At 52.6% G+C, this 13,927-nt stretch overlaps 1 protein-coding gene across 2 annotated transcripts in view; it reads left to right on the top strand.

Moving 5' to 3' along the window:
* Window positions 1–2,486: 2,486 nt before the first annotated feature.
* The window catches only part of MAPRE2 (microtubule associated protein RP/EB family member 2), a 123,726-nt gene continuing 112,285 nt past the window's right edge, over window positions 2,487–13,927 (top strand). Inside the window, exon 1 of one of the 2 annotated variants that reach the window (XM_079784598.1) lies at window positions 2,487–2,536. Coding sequence is in view for 1 of the 2 variants with exons in the window: in XM_079784597.1 (XP_079640723.1) it covers window positions 3,935–3,958 (24 nt within the window). In the remaining variant the exon portion in view is untranslated. Of the gene's footprint in view, window positions 2,537–3,848; window positions 3,959–13,927 lie in introns of those variants that run through there. The other variant, XM_079784597.1, reaches the window with a different exon arrangement.

Here is a 13,927-nt window from a genome sequence, read left to right as displayed (position 1 = left end):
TTAGTGGAAATGCCTAGCAAGTAATTGGTAATGCAGAAATGGGGGCTTGGAAACAGGTTAAGGATGTAGGTATAGATCCAGGAGTAATCACACACTTAAAAATTAAACATAAGATGTAAATGAATTTCCCAGGGAAATGGCAGAAACTGAGAAAAATAAAAAGCCAAGAAATGAGTCTTAGGACACATTCATACTTGGGTGGGGGAGGGGGTGGGGAGGTACAAAGAGAGGAGAATGGAGGAAGGGAGAGATGAGAACGATGGTGACAATACCATTCATTTTGAGAGCTAAGAATACCACATCTTCATTAATAAATCCATTTAAATTGCAAGGTTTTTAATGAGGATAAAAAACGTACTACCCCTTAACAATCCATTTACTCCGTCAGATATTAAAACAGATTACCCATCTGACAGGCAGCTGGACATCTGTAATAGAGAGCAAAATGGCTTTTTAATTCAATGTCCCAGAAATCATTTATCAAGATCTAAAGTTTTTCAGATGAAACAGGAGAACTTTTTAAAAAATATTTCAAAGTTTTTTAGTAAACATATTTTGGGATTCATTTCCTCCTCACTTTGTTTTGTGGGATTTCCCTGGTTAAACCTAAAAATTACCTTTTGTTTCACAGGTCCGGTGTTCTATGCTGACAGAAGAACTGGTTGACAAAAATAATAGATTAAAAAAAAAAACTCTTTAAAAATGTCCAAATAGAAATAGCCATCCAGGAGGTGTTCACGGATCGTACACAGATGGCTTTGCCAAGCCACTTCCACTACTGGAAATTCCCTCGTGGCACAAACTATCTGGTTCACTGGGAAATGTGTTCCCCCAACACCTTTCCGTGCGTTAATCCTTTTTCATAAAATGGTCTCCATTGATGCAGAGGTCAAGTTCCCCCAGGGCTGAGGGCAGTCAGAGCAGCCCTGCCTCTCCATCACCAAGACCCCGTGCAGGTCCCTGACCTCCCAGCAAGAAGGTTCTTGCTCGAAAAGGAACTTTTAAACATCTATGATTTGCTCTGCGTTGCCGTCGTCCAATTACTCAACAACCTTATTCTGCACGTCCGGCCCACGCCAGGCCCTCTGGGGCGCAGAGGTCATTCTTGGGCTGGCTGCCTTTACCCTGGCCATTCCACACACCACTCCCCCCGCAGGTATGCTGGGACCTGTGCCAGCTTTCCTCCTGCAGCGGGTGACACCCAACAATTAACTAACATTTCCTAAACCCCACATAAGTGTGCCAGGCACTACACTAGGCACTTCCGAGGAGTTTTCTCATTTAACTTTCAAGATCGAGGTGGATGTGAGTCACATCCCTGTTTCACAGCTCGGGAGGCTTAAATGCTAAGAAACTTGCCTAAGGTCACGGAGCTATTAAGTGTCCCAGTCAGCACTCCAAATAGGTTGGCCAGCGCCCAAGGGCGTGCTCTCAGCCTTGCTGCTCAAAGTGTGGCCCTCCGGCCATGTGCCCCGTCCTTACCTGGGGGTACCATGCGGAATCTCAGGTGCACCCCCAGACCCACTAAGTCAGACTTTGGTTTAACAAGGCCCCCTGCGATCCCTCTGCACATTGAAATGTGGGAAGCACTGGGCTAGGTCACCCCACATGCAGACCTCACTGCCACGGGTGCTGGGGGGAGGGGACCGTCTTCCTCCTGAGCTGCAATCCGGGCGGTGCGGGGAGGCATCAGGTGTGTTATCCAAGGGCAAGGGGAGGGATCCAGACAGCAGGTTCGTGCAGCTTCAGACACTGGGCGTCCGCAAAGCGTGGGGCCACTCCCTGTAACAGCACCAGGTACTGAGCTGCATCTGACAGGTTCTCAGTTCACCTCATTCAGCCCAGGTCAGTCATCTGGAAGGAGCGGATCCAGCCGGGACCCCATTTTCCCAACAGAATGCAACTATCAACAGCACCAACGAGCAGACTTGAAACCTCCCTAAAACTTGCGGTCATCACCTCGCTCATCGCCTTACTGGGCTCGGAATTCCTGGTGTGGTTCCCAATGTTCGGGACAGAAACAGTCCGCCCCTCCTGATCAATCAGTTCCTCCCGGGCCCGAGTGTAAACCCTCCCAGGCGGGAGAAGGTGCGGGTCGCTGGGCGCGCAGCCCCGGTCCCAGGCACCCGGTGGAGGGGGGCGTGGGGTGGAGCCTTTCCCAGCCGCTGCTCCGCGCCGAGCCGCCGCCTCCCCCCGCCCCGGAGTGTGGCCCCCCGGCCCCGCTCAGCTCCCCGGGGCACTTCATTTTAGGTCACCCACTCACCCCGGCTCCCTGGGGTCCTACCCAGCGTGCCACCGCCCACCTGCCCCGCAGGCGGGCCACCTCGGACCCACCGGACCCCTCTCCGGCGGGGGTCTCCACCCCGCACCCCCGGAAAGGGGGTGGAGGCGGCGCGGGCCGGGCGCCCGGGGTGGCCCTGCCGGGCGGCGGCGGCGGCGGCAGACGGCGAGTCACGTGGCTGGGGGCGGGGCCGGCGGTGGGAGGAGAAAACAAAGCCCCCAGCTGTCAGCGCGGACGGCGGCGCGCGCGGAGCAGGTGAGTCAAGTGCATTTAAAGCGGTACCGCCCTGCGCACCCGGCACCCCGGCCCCGGCACCCCGGCCTGGCGCTGGCCGCGCCTGCTCCCGCCGCCCGGGGGCTGCAGTCGCCGCCGGCTGAGCCCGCGGGACCGACCGGGGGTCTCCGAGCCCGGAGAGAACTTGCGCGGGGTCGGCCCGCGCCCCGGGGGGCGGGGGGGGATGCCCCCGCCGCGTTCCCGCGGCCGCCGCCCCCCGGAGCCCCAGCGCCGCACACCCCGGGAAAGGGGGGAGCCGGGCTGCCACGCTGGCAGCACCGAGTGGACTGGCTCGGGGTGAGGGCGCGGCCGCCGGGACAGGGACACCGGGCGCCGGGAAGGAGCGGGTCTGCGGGTGCGCACCCGCGGCGCCCCGACACAGAGGCGCCGGAGTTGGGGCGCAGGGCTGGGAGCCAGGGGCGCTGGCAGAGGCTGCGGGGCGGACCAGGAAGTGCCGCGCGCGGGCGCCCCCGGCGGGGAGCCACCCCGGACGCCGACCCTGCGCTTCCGTCCGGCCGACCAGCCCCCCGCCCCCCGCCCCCACCCCGACTCTGCCCCCGGCGCCCGGGATGGAGCTGGGGGGGGGGGGGCGGAGAGTTCTCCTCCTGAGCCAAGTGGTTCTTCTGCGGAAGGCACCCCGCGCCCTGGGCGAGGGCCCCTCCGCGACCCCCCACTCTGCTCCCAAAGGACACTCTCCCCACCCCCGGGGGCTGTGCCAGGCCCGCGGCGAGGTGGGCGCAGAAAGACGCCCCTCTGCCCCGGCGCGCTCGGGCCTGCAGACTGCGGGACCCCGAAGGGGCCAGGAGACTGGGTCACCCCGAGTCCCTCGGCCAGCCCGGCGCCCAGGGCCGGCCCGCGGACGGCAGAGCTGTGACCTCGAGGGAGGGCGCTGCGCCGGCGGCTGGAGAGGAGCCTTCCCCCCCCCCGTGCCCCCCAGGCCCCCCCGCTGGCCTCGCGGGTCGCAGCGCGTGGAGTGACGGATATTCCTCACGTGGGCCGGCCCTCCGTGGGCACCAGCCCGCATGCTGTCTCCCCGCGTGCTTTTCCCCATCCCTCGCTCACGTTCTCTTCTTCCCAAAAAAAAAGGACCGTGGTCCAGCCCCGCCGGCCAGGGGCGGTCCCTGCCCTCCCCCAGTGCGGTCACGGTCACGCCAAGCCACGGGCTGCGCGCTCACCCCGCAGGCCGCCGCCCCCGCCCACGGGTGATCAGCACCGGCTCTGCCCCCGGCCGGGAGGCGCGTGGTCCCCGCCGAGCGGAGCGGAGCGGAGCGCGCAGTCCCGTCCGTCCCGTCCGTCCGTCCGGGTGCAGGTGTGCACGCAGCTCGAGCTTCTCCTCGGCGAGGACCTCGGGCTTCCAGCCTGGCCCCCAGACACGTGGGCATGAGGCAGAACCGAGACCCAAAGGTAACGAAGGGTGCTCCGTGGAGCTGGGTGTCCAGCCAGCGGAGGGGCCCGGGCCCGGCTGGCCAGTGTCCCTCCCGCTGGAAATGCCCCCCCCCCCCCCCCGGCGGTGCCGGCGTCTCTTCTGCCCGAGCTCACCGGGACTCAGGGTCGGGATCTGCAGGGTGGACCGTCTGGGAGCCCACCCGGGGGTTCGGCTGAACGGGTCGGGTCGGGTTCTCTCGCGGGGGGGCGGGGGAGATCGATGCTTCTCCCCGAGCAAAAGCTCCTCAACGTGGCTGCCCTGAGAACCCCCTGGGAGCTGGGGGGGATCCCGACGCCCATCCCGCACCCCCATCCCTTTAAGTCCGACTGTTGGAGTAACCTGGGGGGGGGGGGACCCCTGGCCGCCGCGGCGCAGCGAGTTTGAGAACCCTGGTGCCAAGGGAGAGCTCCGCGGCCGGCTTGTGCAGGCGTGGCGAGACAAGATGCCAGCTGAGCTCCGTGGGGGGTGGGTGGGTGGGTGGGGGTACCGACGCGGAAACTGGGGCGCCGCGGAGGGACGCCCTAGGGCGGGGGGCGGGGGTCCGCCCGCGGTCTGGGGTGGCTCTCGGCGGGAAGATGGAGGTTCCCGGCCAGGGCCCGCCCGCTGCACGGGGGTTGAGGCGACGGGCGGAAACTTTGGTTCCTGCGCTGAGTCACGTGGGCCGGCAGCGGGGAGCCCGGCGGACACCCCGGGGCAGCCGGTGAGTCAGCGGCGGCCGCGCGCCCAGGCGGGGCGGGGAGTGGGGACCGGAGGAGCCGGCAGGCTCGCCCCCACGCCGCTCCCGGGAGAGTGCGTTCGCCTATCTGATCGCGGTCTGGTTCCTGTTCCACCTGCCCCCAGAAGGTTCTCTCCTTTGAGGAGGGGAACCCCGGAGCCAGCGGGACCCCGCTTGTCCTCTCTCCGGTGCTGAGGCCTCGGGGAGAGGAGCCGTGGGGGGCGGGGGCCGTGAACTCGCCTGGGTTGCTGCAGGGGTGTGCAGGAGAGAGGATGCATGTGCAAGACACACATTTCGGATACAAAAGAGTCAAATGCTGTTTGATTACACACTGGCGGTGGGTTAAAGGGTCTGTTGAAACAGAAATGGTTATCCCTAACATTTTACTTACATGGAACTTTATGTTTGCTATTAGCCCAAGGTTTCCTGCTTTAAAAAAAAGTTATCCCCAAGGGATCAGCCTAAATAAGATGGCCTGCTTAAAGAGGTACACAAAGTTTATTAAATACTTACTTATTTGTGTTAGTTTTAGTTTTTATACTTCTCCTTTCTTCATGTGTTTTTTTTTTTTTTAATCCTCACCAGAGGATATTTTTTCCCATTAATTTTTTAGAAAGAGTGGAAGGGAGGGAGGGAGAGAGAGAGAGATCAATTGGTTACCTCCTGCTACCAGGCTGAGGATCTGGGATCCAGCCTGCAACCCAGGTATGTGCCCTGGACTGGGAATCGAACCCAAGACCCTTGGTTCCCAGGGCCAAACCCTGTAACCATTTGGCAACACTGGCCAGGGCTCTTTGTGTGTGTGCGTGTGTGTGTGTGTGTGTGTGTGTGTGTGTGTGTGTGTGTGACCATGACTCTCTCTACCATTGCCTAAATGCTTTCTTTCCCATTCTGGCACATGGCAAACTCGACATTGTCAGCTACTGAATCTGAGCCTCTCCCAGCACTTACTTGCCGGGCGTGGTGTTCTATCGTCTCTTTATGTCTGCAGCCCCATAGCACAGAGCACAGGGCCTTCCGTGTTATGGGTGCCGCTGTTTGTACTGAACATTATCAGACGGTGGGGTGAACGTTTGTGAATAAAGCATCCTGGGTGCGTTCGGTTTCATTTTGAACACTGGGAGCCAAAGTCTGTGACACTTCTTAAGGGCTCCCAATGGGCAGCTCATCTGCTCACTTACATTTTTACAAAAAACAATCTAGCCTTCTGAGCATAACCAATAATTGTTCCAGTACTTAGGTCACAAAAGTTCCCTCTGTACCCATTTTTTGGGCGGGAAACACCTATCCAACCATGTGTATGCCTCAAGGAACTCATTCGGCTAGGAGAGTTATTTCAGAGAAGGACAAACAACCAGTTAATAGTTAAACAGCTCTTACTGTCATCTGCCTACTGGTTTCATGAAGATAGCACATGCATATTTAAATAGCCAGCATATTTCAAAGTGGGAAGTTCGATGTATACTTTGACATATACCACCAAAAATAAATGTTAAGAATTTCCCCCCAAGGCTTCTGTGTAGCTTAGAAAAAGACCCAGGATGTACTTCTGCAATTACCACCACTTTTGGGGGGAGGTGTGAGATACTGCAAGGCTGAAATGCAGACGAGAAACATGGGACGAACCCAGATGGATCAGAAACTGTTCCTCAGAGGATGGCAGACACCCAGCTCTGTAATGCTTACAGGTAGGACAGAAGGGGGAGGTAGAAAGAAAGGGTGTCTTCTCAGCTTCAGGAGCTCTGAAGTTTTCGAGAACCGCTGAGAACTGCCCAGTCTTATTACCTTAAATGCATACCGCCCTTCAGTCTTAGTAACATATCAGGGCCTACACAGAATTGGGTAAATAGTATCCTCACATGCCAAATAGCACAAGGAAGTCCAAAGGTTAAGTGATCTTCCAAAGTGGCAATGCCAAGGTGAGAAACCTGGGGTCCTGATGCCTTTGCCAGTTCCTATGCTATCACACTGCACGCTTCTTGAATAGATTTTTTTTTTTAATAAATCTTTATTGTTCAGATTATTACAATTGTTTCTCCTTTTTTTCCCCCATATCTCCTCATCACCCGGTTCCCTCCTCCCCCCCCGTTGTCCTTATCCATAGGTGTATGATTTTTGTCCAGTCTCTTCCCATACCCCCCACACAGACACCCCTTTCCCCCTGAGAATTATCAATCCACTCCCATTCTATGCCTCTGATTCTATTATGTTCACCAGTTTATTCTGTTCCTCAGATTTTTAATTCACTTGACTTTTAGAATCACTTGTTGATAGATATGTATTTGTTGTTCATAATTTTTATCTTTACTTTTTTCTTCTTTTTCCTCTTTTTAAAGAATACCTTTCAGCATTTCATATAATACTGGTTTGGTGGTGATGAACTCCTTTAGCTTTTTCTTATCTGTGAAGCTCTTTATATTTATCTTGAATAGGTTTTGATGTCATACTGCACAGAGGTGTTGGCGGTACAAGCCCAGTTCTCATGATCTCCTCCCTCATTCTAATGATCTCCTCCCTCCTTCAAATAGGAGAAACTCCTCGCAGATGGCACGCTCTCACTGGTTTTATTCCGCAATCATCTTGGGACTAGGCCAACCCCAAACATTCTGAGCCGTGGTGTGCTTCTTATCTAGGTGACCAAAGTAAGTTTTAAAATCTTTGCCCAAGTCATAGAAGCAACGCTCTCTTGAGGGCCCTTAATCGTCAGTTGCGCCAACCAAGGAACTCAGGTGCCCTGTCCAGCATCCTGAATAATTGGTCCTCTGACTCACGTTCCCATTCTCCTTCTCAGCACATTCCACGGTTGGGAGGCTCTCTGCAGTACCACCTACTGGAGAGCGCCAAGATGCAATCCAACGCTCTTACATACTCACCTGCAGCCGCCCTAGTTTAAAGTGAATGTATTCTCCTCCACCAGAAAAATCTGGCTATAGTATCTCTAATCTGTTCATTGCATACAACGTTTGCTCCCAGTTGGCACCCAGAACTGTCCAGAGAAGGACTCTAAATTGTGGTTTGTTACACCAGGGCTTTAGAGAATAGAAGCACTGGAAAATTTGCTTCCAGCAAACCTAATCTACCAATCCACACACTTCAAAATCGGCTACTGACCACCCTTGTACCGTGAAATGAAGCTCGGGTGGCTCCAACTGTTTCTGGGATCAGCAAACCGTGGCCTCCTCTCTGTGTCTGTGTGGCTCCCAAACTAGGGTTGGTTTTTATATTTCTGTAATGGCCGAAAACACATCAAACCAAAATAACGATTTGACACTTGAAAATTACCTGAAATCCAAAGTTCAGTCTACAAAACAAAGTCGATTGGATACAACCGTGCTTATTTGCTTGCACCTTGAGCTACCTCAGCCAAGTGGACTGTCGCACCAGAGAGTATGGGCCATAAAGCCCAACATATTGACTGAATATGTACAGACTAGGTTTGCAGACCCTTGATTTACTCCATTTCAACATATTTCCGCTTTAAATGAGTATCTGATCACGTAAAGCCTTAGACTTCTTTCAGTTCTTCCTGCTGAGGAGAAGGGGGGAAATTTGTTTCCAGACTAATCGTTAAAGACTAGAGGCCCAGCGCGTGATATCATGCGACACCCAGACCCGACACGCCGGTGGGACCCAGGCTGACTCCCCGGAGACCCAGAGTCAAGTCCCCGCCCACCCGCAATGCCTCACGCGCAGCCTCCTGGTGACCAGTCTTTGGTCATTCTGCCGTGTTGGCATCAGGGCCAAGGGGTTTTTATAATAGAGATAGTTTAGTTATGCCCGGCCTGTGTGGCTCAGTGGTTGAGCATTGACCTGTGAGGGCACATGCCCAGGCTGTGGGTTTGATCCCCAGTGGGGGCCATGCAGGAGGCAGCTGATCAGGGATTCTGTCTCATCATTGATGTTTCTCTCTCTCTCTCTCTCTCTCTCCCCCCCCCCTCTCTCCCCCCTCTCCTTTCCTCTCTGAAATCAATAAAAATATATTTTTAAAAAGATAGTTTCACATCCCCCTTTTTGTGTGTATTTACTTTGCAAAAGCAGTGCCTTTCTAAATAATATATGAATCTTAGTGGTATAGTTAACGGTAAAACTTCAGGACCTGAACAAGCTCAGGGGGTGTGATACTGACTTACACTGAGCTATGTCTATCCCCAGAGCTCTAGAAAATGGGGTAACATGCTCTTGCCAGCAAGCCCAGGCGGACACTTGCCTTAACTCTTTAGAAGTAGCAACTGCCTTTTTCTGCCACCGTGAGGGGGTTTGTATGCTTTTTTGATTTAGTAAAGGAAGGCATACCTTAAGGATTTACTCAGATTTAGGAAATTTTCATTGTCACGTCAGACTGCTGCCTTTGGGAATAGCACTGCTTTTCTGAAGTATGTATTTAAAGCAAGCCCTATGCCGAAACCGGTTTGGCTCAGTGGATAGAGCGTCAGCCTTTGGACTGAAGGGACCTGGGTTCGATTCCGGTCAAGGGCATGTACCTTGGTTGCGGGCACATCCCCAGTAGGAGGTGTGCAGGAGGCAGCTGATCGATGTTTCTCTCTCATTGATGTTTCTAACTTTCTATCCCTCTCCCTTCCTCTCTGTAAAAAATCAATAAAATATATATTTAAAGTAAGCCCTAGCCTCTCTGGCCCAGTGGATAGAGTGTCCGTCTGAGGACTGAAGGGTCTCGGGTTCAATTCCGGTCAAGGGCATGTACCTCGGTTGCAGGTTCAATCCATCCCGGGTCCTGGGTCGGGGAGCGTGAGGGAGGCAACCAATCCATGTATCTCTCTCACATCGATGTTTCTCTCTCTGTCTCTCCCCCTCCCTTCCACTCTCTCTAAAATTCAATGGAAAAATATTCTCAGTTGAGGATTAACAAAAAAGTATACATTTAAGGTAAATTGCTTGCTACTTATAAAGGCATTGATCATTAAATGACAAGCAGATACGCATACAGTCACATCACTAAAGCCTGGCATTATGCCATGGGCAATTTAGTTTGAAATTCCCAAATTTAAAAATAGATCAGATTCTGGTCTTCAAATTATTTGCCTTCCGCCCAAGGCTGGGCAGATTCCTCTGAAGATTTTACACAGAATATTTGAAAGGACAATAAGTGCATTGACGGGACCTTTTTTTTTGTAAGGGTCGCCTTTTATAAAATTTCCTTCCGTTAAGAGAACTTCCTCTTTTTGAGGACTGGTGAAGCCACAGAGCATTTGCTCACTGAGATGAATAGAGCAACGTTTGGGGTTGCCCAGAACTGGTGCCCTCCTCATCCCTTCCGGCATCAGTACACCTGCAGCGTAAAGACCCGAAAGTGAAGAGGAAAAAGAGGAGTTCCTTTTTCACTGAGTCCAACAAGGCAACACCTATCATGCAATAGACGTAATGTCTGAGATCCTTGAGATCAGCTAAATCATTTCCAAAGACAATCAAAAGTAAGTGTGTGTATTCCCATTTAGGACTGTGGGTAGGAAGTCACCTCCCAAGGTGACAACCCAGTAGTGTTCCTGACAGGGGAGGAGCAGGCAGGGGAGGTAGATTGTGTAACTCCTATGCTGACCAGGTAAGGAGACCCTTAAGTGAACTCACCTTTCCTCCCTTATCATCATGTAGATTTCACGTTCTTACTAAATATATTTTCCTGCCGCCGATGCAGTGCAATCGGGTGTACACACGGAAGTGAAATCAGAGCACTAGATTCTACCCTCTTACTAGAAGGCTGGGCGAGGCCGCCTTCAACCACGGGCAGGCCAGAGGTGGGAGAGTGCCTGCAACGCCTTACACGCACCTTCCTGCTATCAAAGATCATCTTACAGCCAATCACCTTGCCAACATGTGCTGGACTCAGAAGACCCTTTCATGAGTCTAACCAAGACCCCACAGCCTCTGTTTCCCACCCAGCTTCTTCGGCCCTCGAGAGCGGGAGAGAGAGGGCGCTGGAAAACACCCTGCCGCCTTGCCCCACCTGGTCCTTCCCGGGAGGCAGCTGTTGAGATAAGACTTGTTAGTTTAACTTCCGGCTTGGCCTCTATCATGTTTTTTTTTTTTTTTTTTAAGTGTGGTCTTCTGGGCACAAATCTCCTAAAAGGCGTTCCCACAAATCGACAGCAGGAATAGCCTAGTGCTCTGTGGGACCGGCAAATCCAGAAAGCAATTCTCTGAGCTGCTGGGACGCTTGAACGACACTCTCAGAGGGTCTGTTAACTCTCCACCCAGCACCTGCTCTGTCAGCACTTCCAGGTCAGTTAGAATCGGGGCCTAGGGTTGCTAGATAAAATACAGGACATCTGCTAAGTTTGAATTTCAAAAAACTGGTGTGTGTGTGTCTGTGTGAAAGTATGGCCCATACGTTGCATGGGATAGACTCATACTAAAAAATTAATCTTTTAATCTTAATTTAATCTGATTTCATTTTTAAATCTGAATTTCAGATACACAATGATTTTTTTCTTTTTTTAGTATAAGTATGTCCCATATATTGAATGGGATATACTCATACTAAAAAAAAAATTAGTCTTTTCTCAAATTTACCTGGACATCACATTATTTGGGGTTGCTGTTAGCTTGAGTTTCAATGTTGCTTTCTCTTTTTCTTTTTGCTAAATTTTGTGACCCTATTCTTACTCCATAAGAGACATCACCACGATGAGCTTTCCTGGTCTGTAAAAGATCTTACCTGAGACTGCCTTTCTGGGAAAATAAATTAAAAAGTCTGAGCTGTCTTCACCTACTAAAGAAAAAAAAATCAAACCATTATATGAAGTTTTCTGCACAATTTGCTTAATTAAGAGGATAAATAAAAAATAAAACTAGAACTAGAAAATTAGCAATTGTTTTATTATGTCAGATGTTTTCAGGTCCTTTCTATTTCACAGAGTTGTGTGTGTGTGTTGTTGTTTTTTTAATATGTTTTTATTGATTTCAGAGAGGAAGGGAAAGAGAGAGAGAGAGAGAGAGAGAGAGAAAGAGAGAGAGAGGAACATCAGTGATGAGAGAGAATCATTAATCGGCTGCAGGCCCCCTACTGTGGATCGAGCCTGCAACCCGGGCATGTGCCCTGTCTGGGAATTGAACCATGACCTCCTGGTTCAGTGCCGACCACTGGGATAGGGGCTTAATCACAAGGGAACAACAACAGCCTGTAATTATTGGAATCGAGAGTGTAGGTCAGTGGTCTGCAAACTCATTGGTCAACAGAGCGGCAAACCGCGGCCCTGGAGCCGCATGTGGCTCGGGAGCAGCAGTTTGCCGACCACTGTACCTGGTTCATAGGTCAATGCTCAACCACTGAGCCACGCCGGCTTCACCGAGTTTGTAATAGAATAGATACGTCAATAGGTAAATTGTTGGCTCAAGTGGAGCAACGTGAGAAACACATCAACTGCTGGAATATCGCTCATCCAAGTTCAAGCTCAGGTCAAGCCACTGAAGTTCCCTCCCAGGGGCCTGCAGGGACGCCCGCACAGCCGAGTGTGGTCCCAGCACCTGCAGCCCTAGCACCCCTTGGACACCTTAAAATCAGAATCCCGTGCCGCCCCCAGAACTCCCCACTCCTCACTTCACTTTACCGAGGCCCGCGGGTGATCCGCATGTACATTAACGTCTGAGAAGCCCTGAACCGCACGATCCAGTTTTTCTCACAGAAAAGGGTCTTTTGTTTACTGCCGTGTTGAAATAATCTTTAGCAAACTCTCTTTTAACACCTAAGAAGGAATGGTTTCTTTTTTGAGCAAATACCTTCGAAATACGGAACTATTGTATTTCTACTTTATTTATATGAAAATCCTGAATGATCCTTTCTAATATTGTTTTATATAACAAAATATGGCCAATGTAAATTTAAATCTGACTCCCAGGTGGACTAACTCGACAGCCGATTGTGAATGAGAGTCTGGGTTGCCATTGATTAATAACCTATAATTAGGTGGCGGGTATATCCTGGCCCTCAGATCACCAACAAATCTCTCTCACGTTCTTTATTGTATGTTGTAACTTACACAAGAAGGCTCATACGGCCAACACCACACATTCATACATTTGTATATTTTTACCCCTCGGTTCCTCTAAAACTGAACAAACGCATGCAGTTTGAGCCTATGGCCCATTCCAGTCTACCCTTGTGAAGTTGTGAGTTTTAAAAAGTCATTTTTTAAAAGTTCCATAGATTTAAGTTCCTTTTGAGTTCAAACGCTGCACTTCCTCATGCCAGCGTGCCTGTCAGTCTGTCTGTTTTTAAGAAGTGATGATGGTGTGTCAGAGGAGGAATTCTGGAATCGCAGTGAGAACATCAGAAGGCTGAGGTTAAACTGGTTTGGAGATGTTACTACCACCCTTGGGCAGCCTCTCTCCAGCCTCGTTCTCCCGTCTGTCCGGTGGAGACAGCGGAGTCTGGCATCGTCTCGCCAAATTCCCAAAAGAATCCAATTAGGTAACGTGTGGGTCTTCGTGGTGACATTTCTTTAGTGACCTGCCTCAGGGAGGGCCGGCGCTTGACTAGCCTCCGACGCGGTCCCCTGCCCACCTGGGAAGGAAGGTGGTGTTCATTTGGGGAACGGAACCCCGGAGCACATGACGTGCGGCTCGTGGCTGTAGGTCCAAGGCAGCCTCAGCTTTCCCTCCTGCCCCTCAGAAATGGGAGGTTCCCGGCTGGGGACAGACTTGCTCCAGGACCCCAGGCAGGGCGCTCCTGGCCAGGGTCCCCCCCCCACCCCCCCCACCCCCACTGCGCTGTGAGGCCACAAGACACAAGGGCGGCTGGGTGGCTGGGTGGCTGGGTGGCTGGGTGGCTGGGTGGGTTGGTTTCGTCGGCCAGAAGCCCGCACTGTTCCTCCCGCGGCCTTCACTGCGTGCCGTTGTGGTAAGTTACTAGGGGGGTTGTATGTTACCAGTCCCACGGGCCCGGGTCGGAAGAAGCTGGTGGCCGCTCCGTTGTTAGTGAGAGTCCGAGAAAGATGAGGGCGGGCAGGAGGGGACGCCTCCTCGTCTTACCACCGCGATTGCAAAGACTGTTTTCCTTTGGGGTAAGGCTCTTCAGTCGGTGCTCACGTTCAGTCATTCTCCACATCGATATTTCCCCAGACGCCGAGCGCCCTTTCCCATGCCCAGCGTGTGTGTGTGTGTGTGTGTGTGTGTGTGTGTGTGTGTGTGTGGCTTTGTGTCTACACATCCTTCTGCCTGGCTGTCTCCCTGGGAGACCTCAGCTCAGCCTCAGTCTCCTCTCACATGGGACTGCCTCTAG

This window comes from Cnephaeus nilssonii, assembly GCF_951640355.1.
Source record: "Cnephaeus nilssonii genome assembly, chromosome: 11".
In the NCBI taxonomy this organism is placed as follows: domain Eukaryota; kingdom Metazoa; phylum Chordata; class Mammalia; order Chiroptera; family Vespertilionidae; genus Cnephaeus; species Cnephaeus nilssonii.
Note: the sequence above shows the minus strand (reverse complement) of the source record. Positions and strands in the feature narration are given on the sequence as shown.